Source organism: Aplidium turbinatum, chromosome 7, assembly GCF_918807975.1.
Source record: "Aplidium turbinatum chromosome 7, kaAplTurb1.1, whole genome shotgun sequence".
Lineage (NCBI taxonomy): Eukaryota > Metazoa > Chordata > Ascidiacea > Aplousobranchia > Polyclinidae > Aplidium > Aplidium turbinatum.
Window position 1 is genome coordinate 2,610,852 of NC_137478.1, and position 15,728 is coordinate 2,626,579.

The window sequence follows — 15,728 nt, forward strand, 5'->3', positions numbered from 1 at the left end:
GATTTAGACCACAACGTGTTTAGGGAATGTACTCAGCGATTGCTTGTGGGGTATTGTCTTGCCACATCACGACACCAAACGAACAACCAGCCTACATCCTCCTATGACATCACCCCACTACATGGCGCAACCTTGATTTACGACTTGATTATTTTGCATCACATTGATTTTACCTTTTTATGATGTCACGTGGTTTATTGCAATGTATTATCTCTACAGTAATGATATCATCGTCTTTTAGTTCAATTTGTGAGTTTGCTTTGATATAACCTGTCGTAGTCATCATTTGGAAGTGATATTCATGGAATAAGAGCTTATTTGGAATCTACATCTGTCCGTCTTTGAATCGGTAGATATTGGTTCGGTACCCTGTCGGGTCAGACCAAAGATTTTTTAAAAGTGTCAGTCTTGAATCCACATCTTTCTGCTTTATGCTCAGCGAAGGTGTAGATTTAGGGCAAGGTACTGGCTGCTCCTCTATACGGCTCGCACTGTGTGCTTTATAAAGCGCCGAGAAAAGACATAGGTTATCTGCGATGGATAGGCTACAGCTGGCGGGATACGCATGGGATGAGGGACATTGCACCTTTTTCTTTGACGATTTTAATCGAGTTTGGGTAGCAGCAGTTATAAAAACTGCGTAAAGCTCACCAAAAACATAATAAAAGCTGAAGTCATCGTCAAGCAACCCACCCAAATCATTTACGGAAAGTTTGCGGCAGGTTGTTTACAGATTTATAGCAGAGCTGCCATATGCTGTTGTTTACTTTGCTAATGAGTTGACCATATAAAACGGATTTTTCAAACTTACAAGTGTGACCGCTTTCCACAGTAGATCATAAATTTAGTTGTTTGAATTTTATGTTGAAATGTTCAAGAAAAATTTTGTTTTTTTTCTTCTGAATCTTGTAATTCTCAACACATTAATACTTTTTTTGCTTTTGATCAAGAACGCATTTCAATTGACTGCGCCATTAGATCTTCCTAACAACTTACAATATCATAGATTAATAATACATCATAAAATATTGCATTACCTGCATTTCGGCTTTTTAAAATACATTTTAGAATTAACTTATCACATGTTATTTATAACATTATTTGAGAAACAGCTGATCATATCAAGATAATTTAAGGTTGTGTGAACCATTTAAAACGTCTTGCGACAAACAAATGCCTGTCAATTTCAGAGCCACTCACGTTGAAATATTTTGCAACGTGGTCTATATTGTTGAAAACATCAATCAACATTAATTTATAGCAATTAAACAAAATGGCTACGTTTTGAATCCACAATGTACATAAAACCTGGCAACTGCAGTCTGGAGCAAACAAGCGTTGATCTAAAGAAATACAGGAATGCCCCCCCTTACAAAAGTGCTGTGAAAGCAGAGGCTTGATTCAAGCAGATTTGCACATTGCAGAAATCACGACGTAAACCCTGAACAAAATAACGATACTTGGATGAAGACACGTCATTTCCGGATATATCATAAACCCTTGGCGAGTAAAACAAACACAAACAAGTCGCTTGGCACTTCCTCCGCACGCTATCAGTTCAACGTCAGACAAAAGAAACACCTGATGGAAATGCAGACAATCCAAGTTTGGTGGTGAACGGTTGATATTGACAATGATCCATGGCAAGCATCCATGCATGTGATTGTGTAACATTTTGATGTCATTAGTAATTCAATGGCGTGCTGGTCTATCGTGTGATGTGGCTGGTGTACAGGTACTTTTCCTGTCTTGAAAATAACAAACAACGGAAATAAAAGTGAAGTGGTAATTTAACGTTGTGCAAACGGAAGCAATACTTAGGCAACGAGCACTCCAGATCCAGAAGAAAATTAAGTTTTGCACACTTTTGATCATCATTTGGAATGCAAGATGATAAAAAGCTATCATCTGGTGACGTCATCATGCAAGGTGACGTCATCTGGTGACGTTAAAGCTACACAAACGTGCCAGCTCCGACCAGCAAATCAATCGTCCTTTACATGAGATGTTGAATCAATGTAAAAAATGGCTGATTTTATAGCTCGGATAATTGCTGCTGAACGTGAAATATAAAATTCGCTTTCCGACAACATCCGTCATTTTTACATTGATTCAACGCCCGTAACTCAATGATCTCACATAACTTCGATGCAAAATTAAACAAGTCCTGATACAAACGCAGTCAAAGAAATGGCACAATTTATCTACACGTTCATAATAAATAGGCCTGTTAGAAAACATTACAATGAAAAGTGGATCGTGTTCATAAACATTTTGAAAGTAAGATGACTTCACATCAATAAAAACGGCTTCATACTTTCCTCATAAGCTTTATTACAAGACGTTGAGCAGTATGTGCTTGTGACGTCACATACCAGTTGCTGACGTGACAATTTGCTTCTACCCAGCGATTCTCTATCGTCGCGGTTGGCGACAATGTGAAAAAACAGAAACTGCATAACACAAGAACGCGTGGCTGTTTTTATCAAAAAAGTGAATATCTTGCTAATAAACAGTGAAGGTTGGCTTCCAACAAAATTATTTAGAAATAAAAATTTTGTTTTGAACACACTCAATGAATAACAATTTATTACTAGGTCTAGAAATATATAAGTGAATACCCAAACAGAAAATCAGTCGCTTTGTGCATTGATTCAACATCTGCAGACGTTGAATCAATGTAAAAATCGATTGATTATTTTGTACTTGCGGAATATTATTTGTTAATTGACTTGCAACAAAGGTAGAAACTGCATATCATGATTTCATTGCTATAGTACGGTAATGAAATGGAATGGGTGTTTACAAGTTTGTGTAATGCAAGTTTTAAAACAACAGCATTATTAGGTAACAATATCTTTGGCAAACAATCACTGCCGTCTGACGTAAAATACAAATTATGTTTTAATTTCAGTAAAGTTCTGACTGCAATGGAAGTTTGAACTTCTTTACTAAACTAACTTTCTAAGATTACTTGAGTTGAACAAATTCATCCTTATCTATCAACACTACAAAAGAATGCATGCAAAATCAGAACAGATCTTCCTAACTATGTACGGACTTTCCTCTTATCTGAGAACATGTTCCGTACCATGTAGACCTGTAGTCCCACCACAACAAGCATCACGAAGATGTTCGTTATCGACCAGAAGTTAATCCTCATGTAATTCCTCTCAACCACATTCCTATCTTTGGCCTCGAACGCTCGAAGCAGGCCTTGGGTCTGGATGGACTTGGCCATGGACGTCTTTATCACATTAATAGTGTCCTGATGGCAAAATAGAGTCATGAAACACCACCTGAAATATGTGCCTGGGCCACAACAAAGATAGTTATATTCACAAAATAATTGTTAGGCTACCTTGGTAAAACAAAGCCTTTTTGTAACTAAAGAAATACGAAATTCGGTCGGTATTTCAATGATATAAAAATCCTCCATGCAAATTCAATTTTTGCTGTGTAGCGAACCTCCAGAGCCAATGGTTTACTGTTAGACCTGTTGGGATATTACCCCCATTATCGATAAATTAAAATATAAAATGCATAGATACCAAACATAAGCATAAGATGCAAACACATGCAACTGGTTAAATCTAAGATCATAGAAAATATATTGGGACGTGAATGCAAACAGAAACGCATATGATGATTTAGGAATTTAAGACAGTTCTATTTTGCGCACTGAACAAAATGCAATATCTTCTCAAATATTAACAACTTCTTACTCCAGCAGCTTCCAATGTGGCAACTTGATCCCCGTAAATCTCGTCCGGGGATGTAAACTTCTTCCAGTTTCCATCCACGTCATCCAAATCATCGCCTCCCTCATTATTATCCAAGATCAGCTCAAAGAACACGCTCTTCTTGGTGAACCGACTGTAGATGTTGTCAAAACAGATCTCATAGTCTCCTTCCTCCGTAGGATCAACTCTAGAGATAGGAGGACAATAATAACTCATGAAGCAACTTTTACTATCTTCCATATAGGTTTCTCATGGCTGCCTGAAAACGCGGCTAATGATGCAATTTTTTTTGCTGACTATGATTGGAGTTCTTAGATATTACGTTTTCTATTTTCAATGCCTGGTGATGTTTATATTCCTCCGGTATGTCCCCCTTAAGAAGCAATAAAAGATGAGAAAATAAGACTTTTTAGAAATTGTAACCAAACAGTTAACCCAATTAGCAAAGTGAGATGCATCAGGCCGCGGTTTTAGGTAGCTAAAACCCCGCTCAAACACGCCAGCATTTAAGCCACACTAACACACTTATGTACTGTAACTCCTCACGTGTGCATGCCATCAGTCTGGCGATATTCGGTCACAATGGGGTTTCCTTTCGGTCCGCTGACCCTGAAGTCAATATCCAGATCACCTCCGTCAATCACCTGAAAGTTTGATAAAGCTTGTTGCGTTTAGCTTCACTTATCACTATGTGGCTTGAATAAATGCTCTCAACTACTATTTTTAAATTTGTTCTATTGTGGCAATTATTTCTTAAAAAAATGAAGTACATTTTAATAGCAAGATACTTTCAACCCAAGTTGTTAGTTTAAACTTCATTCATCATTTACAAGTATATTCTTAGCCAGTAAGAAGCTCAAGCTTGTCTGACGTTTCTGTGTGGAGGCAATGGAGACCAAAACAGCAATCTACTGGGTAGTCAGGTGAGCAATAGCATGTACTGGTGCAAGCAACTGCAGCAGAGCTATCACTAAAATGTGGACATTGGCAATCACATCCCATAAAGTTGCAGCCTACTTTTAAAAAAAATTGCTTCAAAAATTATAAAAATGAATGTGTGTAAAGTCTTAAAATTTGCAAGTTAACAAGTTTTGTTCTTTATTAACTATTCACTACTAATATTAACCGATACTAATAATATTAATAGCATAAAATCTTACAAAGAGAAGTTTGTTCATTAACCTGATATTCGATCTCCAGTGAATGGCCCGATTGTGCTGGTTGGTAAAAACACTCTTTTCTCCCAGCTGGAACCTCAACTGTTAGATCATTATCCCGGTAGGCGTTTGCATAAGATAACACACTGACAGCTACTGCCAGTATACTCAGTCGAACGCAGAAATATTGCATTTTCTAAATAAATAAATTAACTAATGTACATTGATCAAAGTAAGGGCCACTGAAATCACAAAAACACAGCACGGTACCGTAAAATTTGTAGCACACAAAAGAATATTAAAGTGAGAGAAAAAATAATGTAGCCTGCCAGAAACAAACACAGAACATCCATGCACTAAGGAACATACACCAACTCTATGCAACGCAAAACCAAACAAAAATGTTCTCCTTGCCACGGAGGTCACTGTCACCACTGAAAGGATAGCTATAACATAACAATGTGGTGACATGCTTAGATTAGCTATTGTGTCATAATACAAGAGTGACAAGAACTTTAAAGAGAGAGATATCTTTAAATAATCCAATCCTCTTTTTGAATATTAAGCCTACCACTTCTTAGTTTTTAAGGGTGAAATTGAAGGTCCTTTGCTCATCTGACAATTAAAATGCTGGTCTTTTATAAGCAAAACCAATGTGATCACTAGGGCCATTTTTATTGTGACTTCCCGATACGACAACTCAAACAAAATTAAAACGTTGTTTACTTTCTAGTAAAATATGTAACCAAATCAAGCAGTTTACAAAAAAATGACATTACATTTGTTTATTTTTTAAAATACTACATCATGCATTTTCAAACAATTTCTGTGTTAAAGTTGTGATCATGGAGACATGTGAAAGATCGATTGTTACCTCACAAAGAAACACGATCGGAAATGAAGTCTTTTGATAATGTGAAATCTAAATAATTGACCTATGCAAAATGTTCAACTTCATTATGAAGTAATAAAATGTAAATGCTGTTATATTTTTTATAAAATAAAGTTTTTTGGAAGTTTCTCTGCAAAAATAACATAGAACAATTTTGACATATTTTCGGTTGCCCTCATGATCACACAACCATAAAGAACAGCAAAGAAGAATCATGACATAAATATTCAAACAAAAAATATATTGTAAAAGAACTTCAAAAGTTAAAGGATTCAAAAGCACTTGTGTATTTTTGCAGTTTCAAACCTGAATAGAAATATAATGTTGAAGTGCCAAATCACACGATACAAACACGACTTAAAAAAAATTGACTAAGCGTTTTCAAAAATGTTTGACAATATATATTATACAATTCAAAATGCATAGCCTAGATACTTTTTCTCAGAAAACAAATACACATAATTAACTATAAGTAAAATATATCTATACTGTAAGGGAGTTATGAATAAATAAATAATTTTTGTAAGTGGTCTTACAATTCTTTTGCTTTCTTACTGTTTTTTTCTTGATATCTTTCTCAAACTCAGCAGATGTGTTATCAAGCAGAAGAACTACTCTTGATAAAACAGCTTCCTCACAGAAAAAATAACTAATTTGATGACAGACTTGATCTCATCACCAAGAAAAACAAGTTGACTGGCTGTGTAACACCAAGTCCACAGCATTCACCAACAAAACGCACCAGTCCCATGAGGTATCACAAAGCACAACTCAACCTACCATTACAGCCACATACTTGAGCTAACACCTTAAAAAACTATTGCTCATCATGAATTCCAAACATACAGAAAAGCATAACTGAGTTTGTATGAGAAGATACAATAAGTATGATGCAGTATATCATATATTAGTGTTTGATGCATTAACAGTATGTTATTTGCTGATTAAGCAAATCTGCTAATCGAGCAACGTATTTCGCGAAAAATTTGTTATTTACCAATAATAATCTGCTTAGAATCCCCGTTACTGATCCACTGAAGAATTTTGTACAAACTGATTATCGATTAACTAAACATACGACTTAATCGGTTGCTTGCAAGATCTGCCATTAATGCATGTAACTCCAAAATGTTTATGAGCAAATGATTTCAACCAATAGGCTAGTGTATTGGAAGATGACCAGGTCTAACAGTAAACAGTTGGTTTGGACCACTAAGTCAAAACAGAACCAAATGTTAGAATGAATTTCACTGGCACTGTACCTATGATAAAAAATAATGTTATTGCAGTTTTTTCATTGTTTGCACGTTTTGCTTATCATCTGTGCAAATACTATATAGCTATGGCTGTGACTCTAGCTAACATACATACATTTGCAACTATTGGAATTGACATAGAGGTATGACAAGATAGTAGTTCTAGAATAACTGTGGCATTTTCCTTTCATCACCAGCATTGTGGCATATTGGTACCAATGAGCAAATGCTTCTGGTATATGAGGTGGCTAGCATGTATGAGTAATCAAGATATTGTTTGCAGTAATTGTCAGTAAACACAAACAGCATTACCTCTTAAGGTATGACTACCCCCTCACATGAGATCACTCAGGTTCTAAGTAATGTTTTGGATTGCATATTTCTGCAATAAATAAACTTTGGTGGAATATTTTATGCATTTAACATGAAAACGCCAGAAAAAGTTTTTTCTATGATGTAAATATGGAGAAAAATTAAACTGCTACGTTATGCTGCTATGCTTAATACTTATTGTTTGAACTATTTGCCTTTTGTGCTTGTACATTCGCTTTCTCGCCAACAAAGACAAACTGAACTGTTTACTCATATCAGTAACCAAAAGCTGCGCAAGGAACAAGCACATCTTGTGCAAAATAAGTCATTTTCATTGTATAAAATCTCATTAGAAAATTTCTTAATAGATATTGATTCTTAAAAAAGGTTTTGCTAGAGCATTCAGACCTAACATTTGCATCATCAATTGACAACTTAAGTTTTGGTTTAAAATGTCTAGCATTTTTAACAGATTTAATTGAAAGTTGCCAAATATATTGCTGCCCAATTTTATGTCTACTATTGTTTATACAGAACCTCCAGCACAGTTTATTTTTTATTTTTTTCAAGGTGTATTGAAACAATTAAAACTTTTTATCAGAAAGTATGATCTCTCAAAATTTACTTTGAGCGCTATAACTGCATTTGAATGAAACTAAACCTGGGTTTAATCTGAACCTTCCTGAATGATTGGCCAAACATTCTCACTAAACCACAAAAGATAACAAATTGTGGGGCAATAAATAACAGATGCGAACAAAACAAATCTACATATACACATTATAAAGATTGAAACCAGTATTATACTTTAAATGTTTACCAATAAAATTAATAAAAAACTGGTATACGGTATACACAATGTCTTAGCCTATACACGGTTTTTATATGCATGACCTTTTATGAAAATACTGAAAAAACTACATAATATAAGTAAAAACTAGTATGATATATATTTCGTCATATCAACATACATATATATGGATAAAAACTTGCTATAAATGTGACAACAAAATATTCTCAATTTTATTTTCCTCATCACTTCAACTGTTTTTAGGGAAGCTAATTTTGAAAATAAACTTTTTTGAAGAGGGATATGCAGTAAGTAAAACTTTAAATTTTAAATGTATATATATAAAAATGCAAACATAACATTGAAAATATTCCAGACGTTTGCACAAAGCCAAAAATAAAGAAAGTACAGCACAAAGCCATTCAATTGTAATTTTGCAATTATCATTGCAGCAGTGATGGGTCTTCATCAGCTGCAACAAAGTTGAAAGTTTTGTTGGTTCGACGTCTTCCACCTCGACGAGTCCCAGATGGCATGGGGTCATCTTTAGTTGCTCTCTTTTGTTTTGTTGCTTGATTGTGTGATTTCAATGAACGAGCCACTCTCAGATGGGTTTGGTAAGCGCGAGCGTCTTCAATAAGCTCAGTGATAGTGCCAACTGCTTTCGTTCTACCTTCACGGAATACAAATTTCGTTCCTTGCTTCAAATACTCAGGACTTTTCAAAAATCGAAAATGAACAACAGCTTTGTCCCCAGTCCGTAAGTGTTCCTTTGTCATATGCTTAATAGTGGCAGTTTGTCGTATGCTTCCACAGTGAACCATTGCTTGGTATTTCTTACTTATAGTGGTTGGATGATGAAGAACCAATACTTCTCCTTTGTATTCCCAGACTGCTTTTGGGTTGCATTTAAGATGAACCATCACCATGCCTAAGCGGATGTTAGAACGTTTTACTTTCTTCAATGCAAAAGCTGCAGTTTGCCCCGCCCTCACATCTTGTACTGTCATTCGCTTTCGATGAATACTTTTTATTAGAACTGGTTCAAATTTTCCCAAAAGGTCAGGTCCAAGTAGCAGACTCTCACCAGCACAAATAACTCCTTTCATCACAGTACCTGACACCACAGTCCCAACACCAGGAACAGAAAATGTGTCATCAATCAGAAACTCAGGTAATTCTTTGTCATTAAACTTTGTCCTGCAACTCAACAGATTTAGAAACATCTTCAGCAAATCAATGTTCTCACCAGTGACGTTACTGATTTGAAAGATAGGACAGACTCTCTCTGAAGTGAAGTTTGTGGCAGTGACAATAACATCGTCTTTATTAGACACAAGAACAGGTATTTTACGACATCCAGGGGACTTTAAGATCTTTATTAAAAGCTTTAAGGTCTCCTGAAGAATATTTGGAGGACACATGTCAATTTTTGTAATGACTACAAACACAGGAACATTAAGAGCTAAAGCCAACCCTAAATGTTCTTTGGTTGTTCCAATAATCCCAGCATTGCTTCCGATCATTAACATGCAGAAGTCAGGAATGTGACCTGTCATTCCAAATACTGTGGTCTTCAAATACTTTTCATGACCAGCCAAATCTACAAAAGTGATAATTTTTGATGATTGTTGGCAAATAGAATTCCAATCAATGTGACTGCCATGAGTATTAGGCTGGTTAACAACTGCACCATTGCTGCTGAAACCTAATATTTCGTTGCCAATACTACTAGTTCTCCCAGTTTCAAGCTCATGCTTGTGACGAAATAGCTTTTGTCTTGAGTAACCTCGTCCATTGTCCAGCTCACAGTGCGTTAAAACTCCAAGAAGTGTAGATTTTCCAGCATCAACATTTCCAACTACAGCTACTTTAACTTCTAAAAAATCGCTCTCATCATAAATTTTTCGAATCAGAAACTCTTCAATTTTTCCCTTTTCAGCAGAACGTTCTCGTAGAAATGTGCATTCACAATCAATTGCTTGAACTAAGCTTTGCAGCGTTGCCCTTGATGCCAGAAGCTCATCTTCTGAAATCCCACTTTCAATATCAACATCAGACTCTCCTATTGTGTAAATACATTCTCCATGATTTTCTGTTATTCGTTGACGAAGTCGTTGCATGAGCATATCATATTCATCATCACCAGGGCTAACAAGATTTGTTTTTGAAAACAAAGTCTGCTCCACTAAGTCATCCGCTAAATCATGATCATCGGGAGCAAATAGATTGGGGACAACTTGATGTTGCATTTTGTTTCTGAAATTGTCCGTCGTGCTTGTTGATTGAGATCCACTAGAAGGACGATTGATAAAATTTGCTTTCACTTTTGTAGACATCATTACATTTTATATTCAAACGTTATTTATCAAATCATCTTTGTTAAAAACCAGTTGTTCTCCTCCTTGGTGGTATGCAGAATTAAACTACACAAATCCTATAATATGTTACCTCATTATTAATCTAAAGAACATGTAGATTAAGAGAAAGCAATGCTTTCCATTACCAAACCAAAGCCTAAATCTAACGCATTCTACTGCTTTCATTTACTTGATACATATTTTGATTTCTTAACTAAAGCAAAAACATCTGGATCTTATAAACAAAGTGTCAACATGTCCAACTTTATATCATCAGTCCTACATCAATTCTATTTGAATAAGTTCCTTGTGATGATCCTAATAAGGTAAAACAGGCTGCTAAGGTTTGTAGTGAGCAGTAACTGATTTTGATGTATCACCAGTCCATTTTTATTACCACAGTAATGTATCATCACATTATAGGTAAAATAAATTAAAAAATTAAACTTTTTAACAAATCTAAATTGTGCTGTTTGCAAAACAATTGCCAAAAAAAATTACCACAAAAGGCAAACAAAATCTTTATAATATGTATATATGAATTATAAAATAAAATCAAATATAGTTATTACTATCTGAAGCCTTTACAAATTGTTTCACCTAACGGATCATCAGAAGGTCTTATTCAAAAGACCTTCTGATGATCCGTTAGGTGAAACAATTTGTAAAGGCTTCAGATAGTAATAACTATATTTGATTTAATTTGCTCTGCTTTGCTTTTTTGCTTAGCATTGAGCACTTTTTTGTAGTATTGATAGTTTTCATTGTTTTAAATTATAAAATATCGATTTTTAATGTTACAAAAGTTACTTTCTATAGAAATTGAGTTCAGCATGAATTAAAGAGTTCAAGGTATTGCAGGGTAAGGGTGGTGGTAATGTGTATTGTAACCCCTGCTTGGCTTGATGCTGGTTAAACGTCTGATTTTTTTTTCTCACATTATCAGTTACACTAGAACTCGGTTAATCCGGATTTGGTTAATCCGGATCTTCGCCTAATCCGGATAAAACTGGAAGTACAAATGATTTGTAATCTTTTTCTTGAGAAACAGCTTTGGATTATCCGGATTATTTAATCCGGATCTTCGCCTATTCCGGACAAAAGTTACGCTTTCTCTATCGCTTTATCCGGATTTATGATTTATTTTATGCTAAAACGTAACGTAAAACGTAATTTTTTGTAAGTTCTCCATAGAAACTCGTCTTTGGTAACTGTTTTCAAAAGTTTTGAGTGACTATAGATTATTCCGACACGCATGTCTGAAGATGTAACTTTTGCCAGTGTGTTCTTGCGTTAGACGCAGAGTCTACAAATGCATTCATTTTACATGCATTTCAAAAGAACTCTATCACTGAGTCGCTAATGTGGTGATCACGCGTCTCGGAATTGGCAGATGACCACACTAATGCGTTCAATTTCGGTGAATATTACCGATACACTTCTATCTAGGTAACGTCAGGCTTGATAGAACCGTCATCGGTTAATCCGGATCTTTGCCTAATCCGGATGGAATCGCCGGTCAAATCGAATCCGGATTAACCGAGTTTTACTGTATATATCAGTGGTTCTCAAACTTTTTCAGCTTGTGGCACATTAGAAAAAATATAAAACGCACGCGGCAGACTTACAAAAGAAGAAAAGTTGCTTTAAAAAAAATTATTTTCATGTGTCAATGCGATGGATGTGCCAGTTTATACCAATATATAAGCTTCGACTGAAACAAGGTTGCATTGTTGACAAACGTATACCCGAATTTCATCGTCAATTTCAAGCAGTCTCTCTCATTTACAGCTTTTAATTTCAGTCAAAACAGAAAAGCCATCTTCACATAGCCATGAAGATGCAAATGGCAATATAATTTGATTGCTTTTGCACGGATCATGAAATAGAATTTGGAAGCAGACAGCCAAAACGCATTCAAGTTTTTTTGTGGAAACAGCGCTTAAAAAAATGGGTTGTTTCGTAAATCAATGAGCTGTTCTTCTTCTGCAGAAAGATTGCTTGATTCATTGCTTCCAAATGGTGGGAAGTAGGCTAATGTTAGCAATAGCAATAGCTATAACATAGCAGCCCAATAGTGACGTGGTAATTACCCTGCTGTATCGGCAATGCCATAATTGGTTTCATCGTCACATGTGCTTATTTATCATCTATTGAAGGAGTTAAAGCGCTTTTAAGTCGCATGCTTGTCTGAATGCCTTATTTTAAATATTTATACAGTTCTTTTCCAAAATTTCAAAAAGATTCGCGGCACACTTGAGAATCTGTGGCAGCACACTAGTGTGCCGCGGCACACAGTTTGAGAATCACTGGTATATATATTCATTGCCATTTTCCAGTTAGTACAACTATTGAAGCACCGGTACCAGCAGTATGCCAACATTACCTGACTTAATTATTTCCAATTAAGACTAATAACAGAATTGACGTAATATTTCATATTTTAGGCTGATCTAAGTGGGAGCAATTGAGTTGATGACCGCATGATCTTTCATTGCTTCTAGTATGTTTGTTTATATTCATTGTATTTTGTTTTTAAATTTTCTCAATAAAGACAAAACAAAACGATTGATCATGCCAATTTACCCATTTTTATGGGCATTGTTAAATCTGAGAACCGGCTATAAAATTACTCAGGTGGTGAATATCACACATTTGAGAGAATTCATGGTAAAATAAGTTGATATGATATATACTGTTAAGGATTTATTCAGTAACATCTAAGTTTTGTTAGTGCAATCCAAGTTCATACATCACAAAGAAGTAATCAAAACAAGATGTTCTTAAAAACTGTTGAGCACTTTTTTTACTTTATTTCTTGATGTACCGTATCTTGTTTTGATCTTTAGAATGTCATTGCATCTAAAATCAATAAAAAAATCTATTTTTTGAAATAAGCTTTGCCAAGGATGTGTTTGAACTTATTTGAGCAGTAATATGTAGAGTGTAGACATCATCCCAGGAATGACGTTGGGCTGTGCTACATAATTACATTTAATCATATTGCACTTGGACCACAAAAGGTTATAAAATCTCACGGCAAAACTTGTTAAATAAGAATGTTCATTTCAAATTATTGTTTAATAGTAAGAGTAATTTTCAATCTTGCTTTCAATTCCAGAACATTTTCAGAATATTGCATTCATGTCTTATATTGACCATTGTTTTTAAATATATATAAACATAAAAACAATTTTTAATTGTTTTCATATCCAGTCTTGCTACAAGGAAAATAAATTCATCATTGGCAGATTTGATTCACAAGTTCAAGTGGCTTGGTTTAGATAAATTCCATGTGTAAAATATAACTACTTCACACATAGAATTAGTTATCATTGGACAGATAGTTTATGTAAAAATCTTGCTATGTCAACACAGGGTTTAGTGTTTAGCGCAATGATTCCTAACCTTTTTAGGGTTACGGCACCCAAATGAAGAAAAAAATATTTTGTGGCACCCCATGGCAGACTTATATACGATCTTTTACCTTAAATGCAGTCAGTTGTTAAAGCAACAAGACATTAGCTTCTCTGCTTGACTTGCATTTCTAATGTTGTGTGGAGAAAAGTAGGCAAGTTTGCTTGTTGTGCCCTTAGGAAAGGCAATTAATCACAACATCTTTAGAAATCAATATACTTATAGTAACAGGAATTTTATTTGAAGAATGAATCTCACATTAAAATGGCATTTTGAAAAACATCTGAAGTTTACATATTTTCAAGTCACCCTAAAACTTAATACAGGCTACTGCTCTTCCTCTAGCACATAAAACATGGGGAAAACATTTTCATGCACAGCATTCACCTACTAAATGAACTTACTAAAATTACTAAAAATCACCTACTAAAAATCGACAATCAGCACAACTTGCACATATAAGTACATTGCACGTAACAGCACAAAACCACAACAAAAGCTGCCACACTGCTAATTTGTGATCACGATACATATGTGATGCCACACTTAGGATGTCAAAATAAAATCTTGCAAGTTATTGACTCTTCTGATATACCCCTATATAAATGATTTCATCCAAAAGAGAAAAAAAAAGGTTCAAAATAGCTAAACATACCATACTTTGGAAATTGCAACATTGCATCAGACAAACAGAAATGTTAAATATGTCATACTAATTTCAGCTAAGGTACAAACCTTGCGCAATTTGGTTTACTTTCATGTGATAGCCCAGGCTAAAAATTTGTAAACAAGAGATTGCACAACGAACAATCATTCTTGGCTTTCACTGCTCAGTTCAGTGTCTAAAATGTTCACTCAAGCATGTCGTCTAACCATTAGCAACGTCACCGAAATGCTTGGCTGAAGGTTGGAGTGGAAATTGCGAACACGAACAACATTTAATTTTGGTCCACTGATTGATTGTGGGAATCTTTTGAGCCCGGACTGAAAAAGCTTCTTTGAGAGTATAATCCTGGAACTCTGGAAGTCTCGCATACTTGTGGAGGTTTTGAACCACTGACGCAAGCCCGGTCACCGAGTTTGATCTTGCTGTTTTTAACGGCAGGCGCTCAATAAACTGTCGAGCTGTCGGTACACAACGTCGGCTATTGCTTTTGAGAGTTTTTTAAACTCTGTTACATGGCGCTATCAAAACAAATAAATTGATATAACTATTGACTCACTTGTTGTTTTATTATATAGGGCGCTATCAGGGGCTCTATCCACTTTTAGAATTCGGGGGGGTGATTTATAGACAGTGGGCTAGAAGAAGAAGAAGCTAAAATCGTCTTAGTCATTCTAAACCTCTTCAATAAGTGTGGGGGGGTGATCACCCCCCTTACCCCCCTTGGACACAGCCCATGGGCGCTATTGAAACAAAATAACTTGACTTGAAGTGTCGGTTAGTGACGAAAGAAGCGCTGGTGAGATTTGTGACAGACACAGTGGTAAAGTGTAGACTACCGATGGCGACTTTAGACTAAATTGTAGCCTGATAAAAAAATGTTAGAAAGCTGACAAAAAATATAAATATAGGCCAAGACCTTAAGGTCGGAACAGTGGCGTCCTGTCTGCAGTTAGTTAAATATAGGCTATGTGTCGGCTGCGTGGTGAGAATGTCTGCGCTAGGTTCAATTCAATTCAATTTATTTTTCTTTGTCAGAACGCAAAAAGAAATGATATTGTAAAAAAGTAATACAGTAACAAAACCAACAAAAGGAAAAAGTGGCAAAACCTTAATGGTTTAAGACGTGCATAAAAG

General features: G+C 35.3%; 1 protein-coding gene and 1 pseudogene across 1 annotated transcript; both read right to left on the reverse strand.

Moving 5' to 3' along the window:
* Positions 1 to 1,207: 1,207 nt before the first annotated feature.
* Positions 1,208 to 5,138, reverse strand: LOC145774367 (transmembrane emp24 domain-containing protein 1-like). The gene is made up of 4 exons (XM_082585598.1): positions 4,926 to 5,138; positions 4,290 to 4,387; positions 3,726 to 3,930; positions 1,208 to 3,268 (listed from the first exon to the last, which is right to left on the reverse strand). The coding sequence occupies exons 1-4, from the start codon at positions 5,091 to 5,093 to the stop codon at positions 3,050 to 3,052; spliced, it is 690 nt and encodes a 229-aa protein (XP_082441724.1). The 5' UTR covers positions 5,094 to 5,138; the 3' UTR covers positions 1,208 to 3,049.
* Positions 5,139 to 5,142: 4 nt separating this feature from the next.
* LOC145774365 (GTP-binding protein 1 pseudogene) lies at positions 5,143 to 10,529 on the reverse strand (annotated as a pseudogene).
* Between the last annotated feature and the right edge of the window lie 5,199 nt (positions 10,530 to 15,728).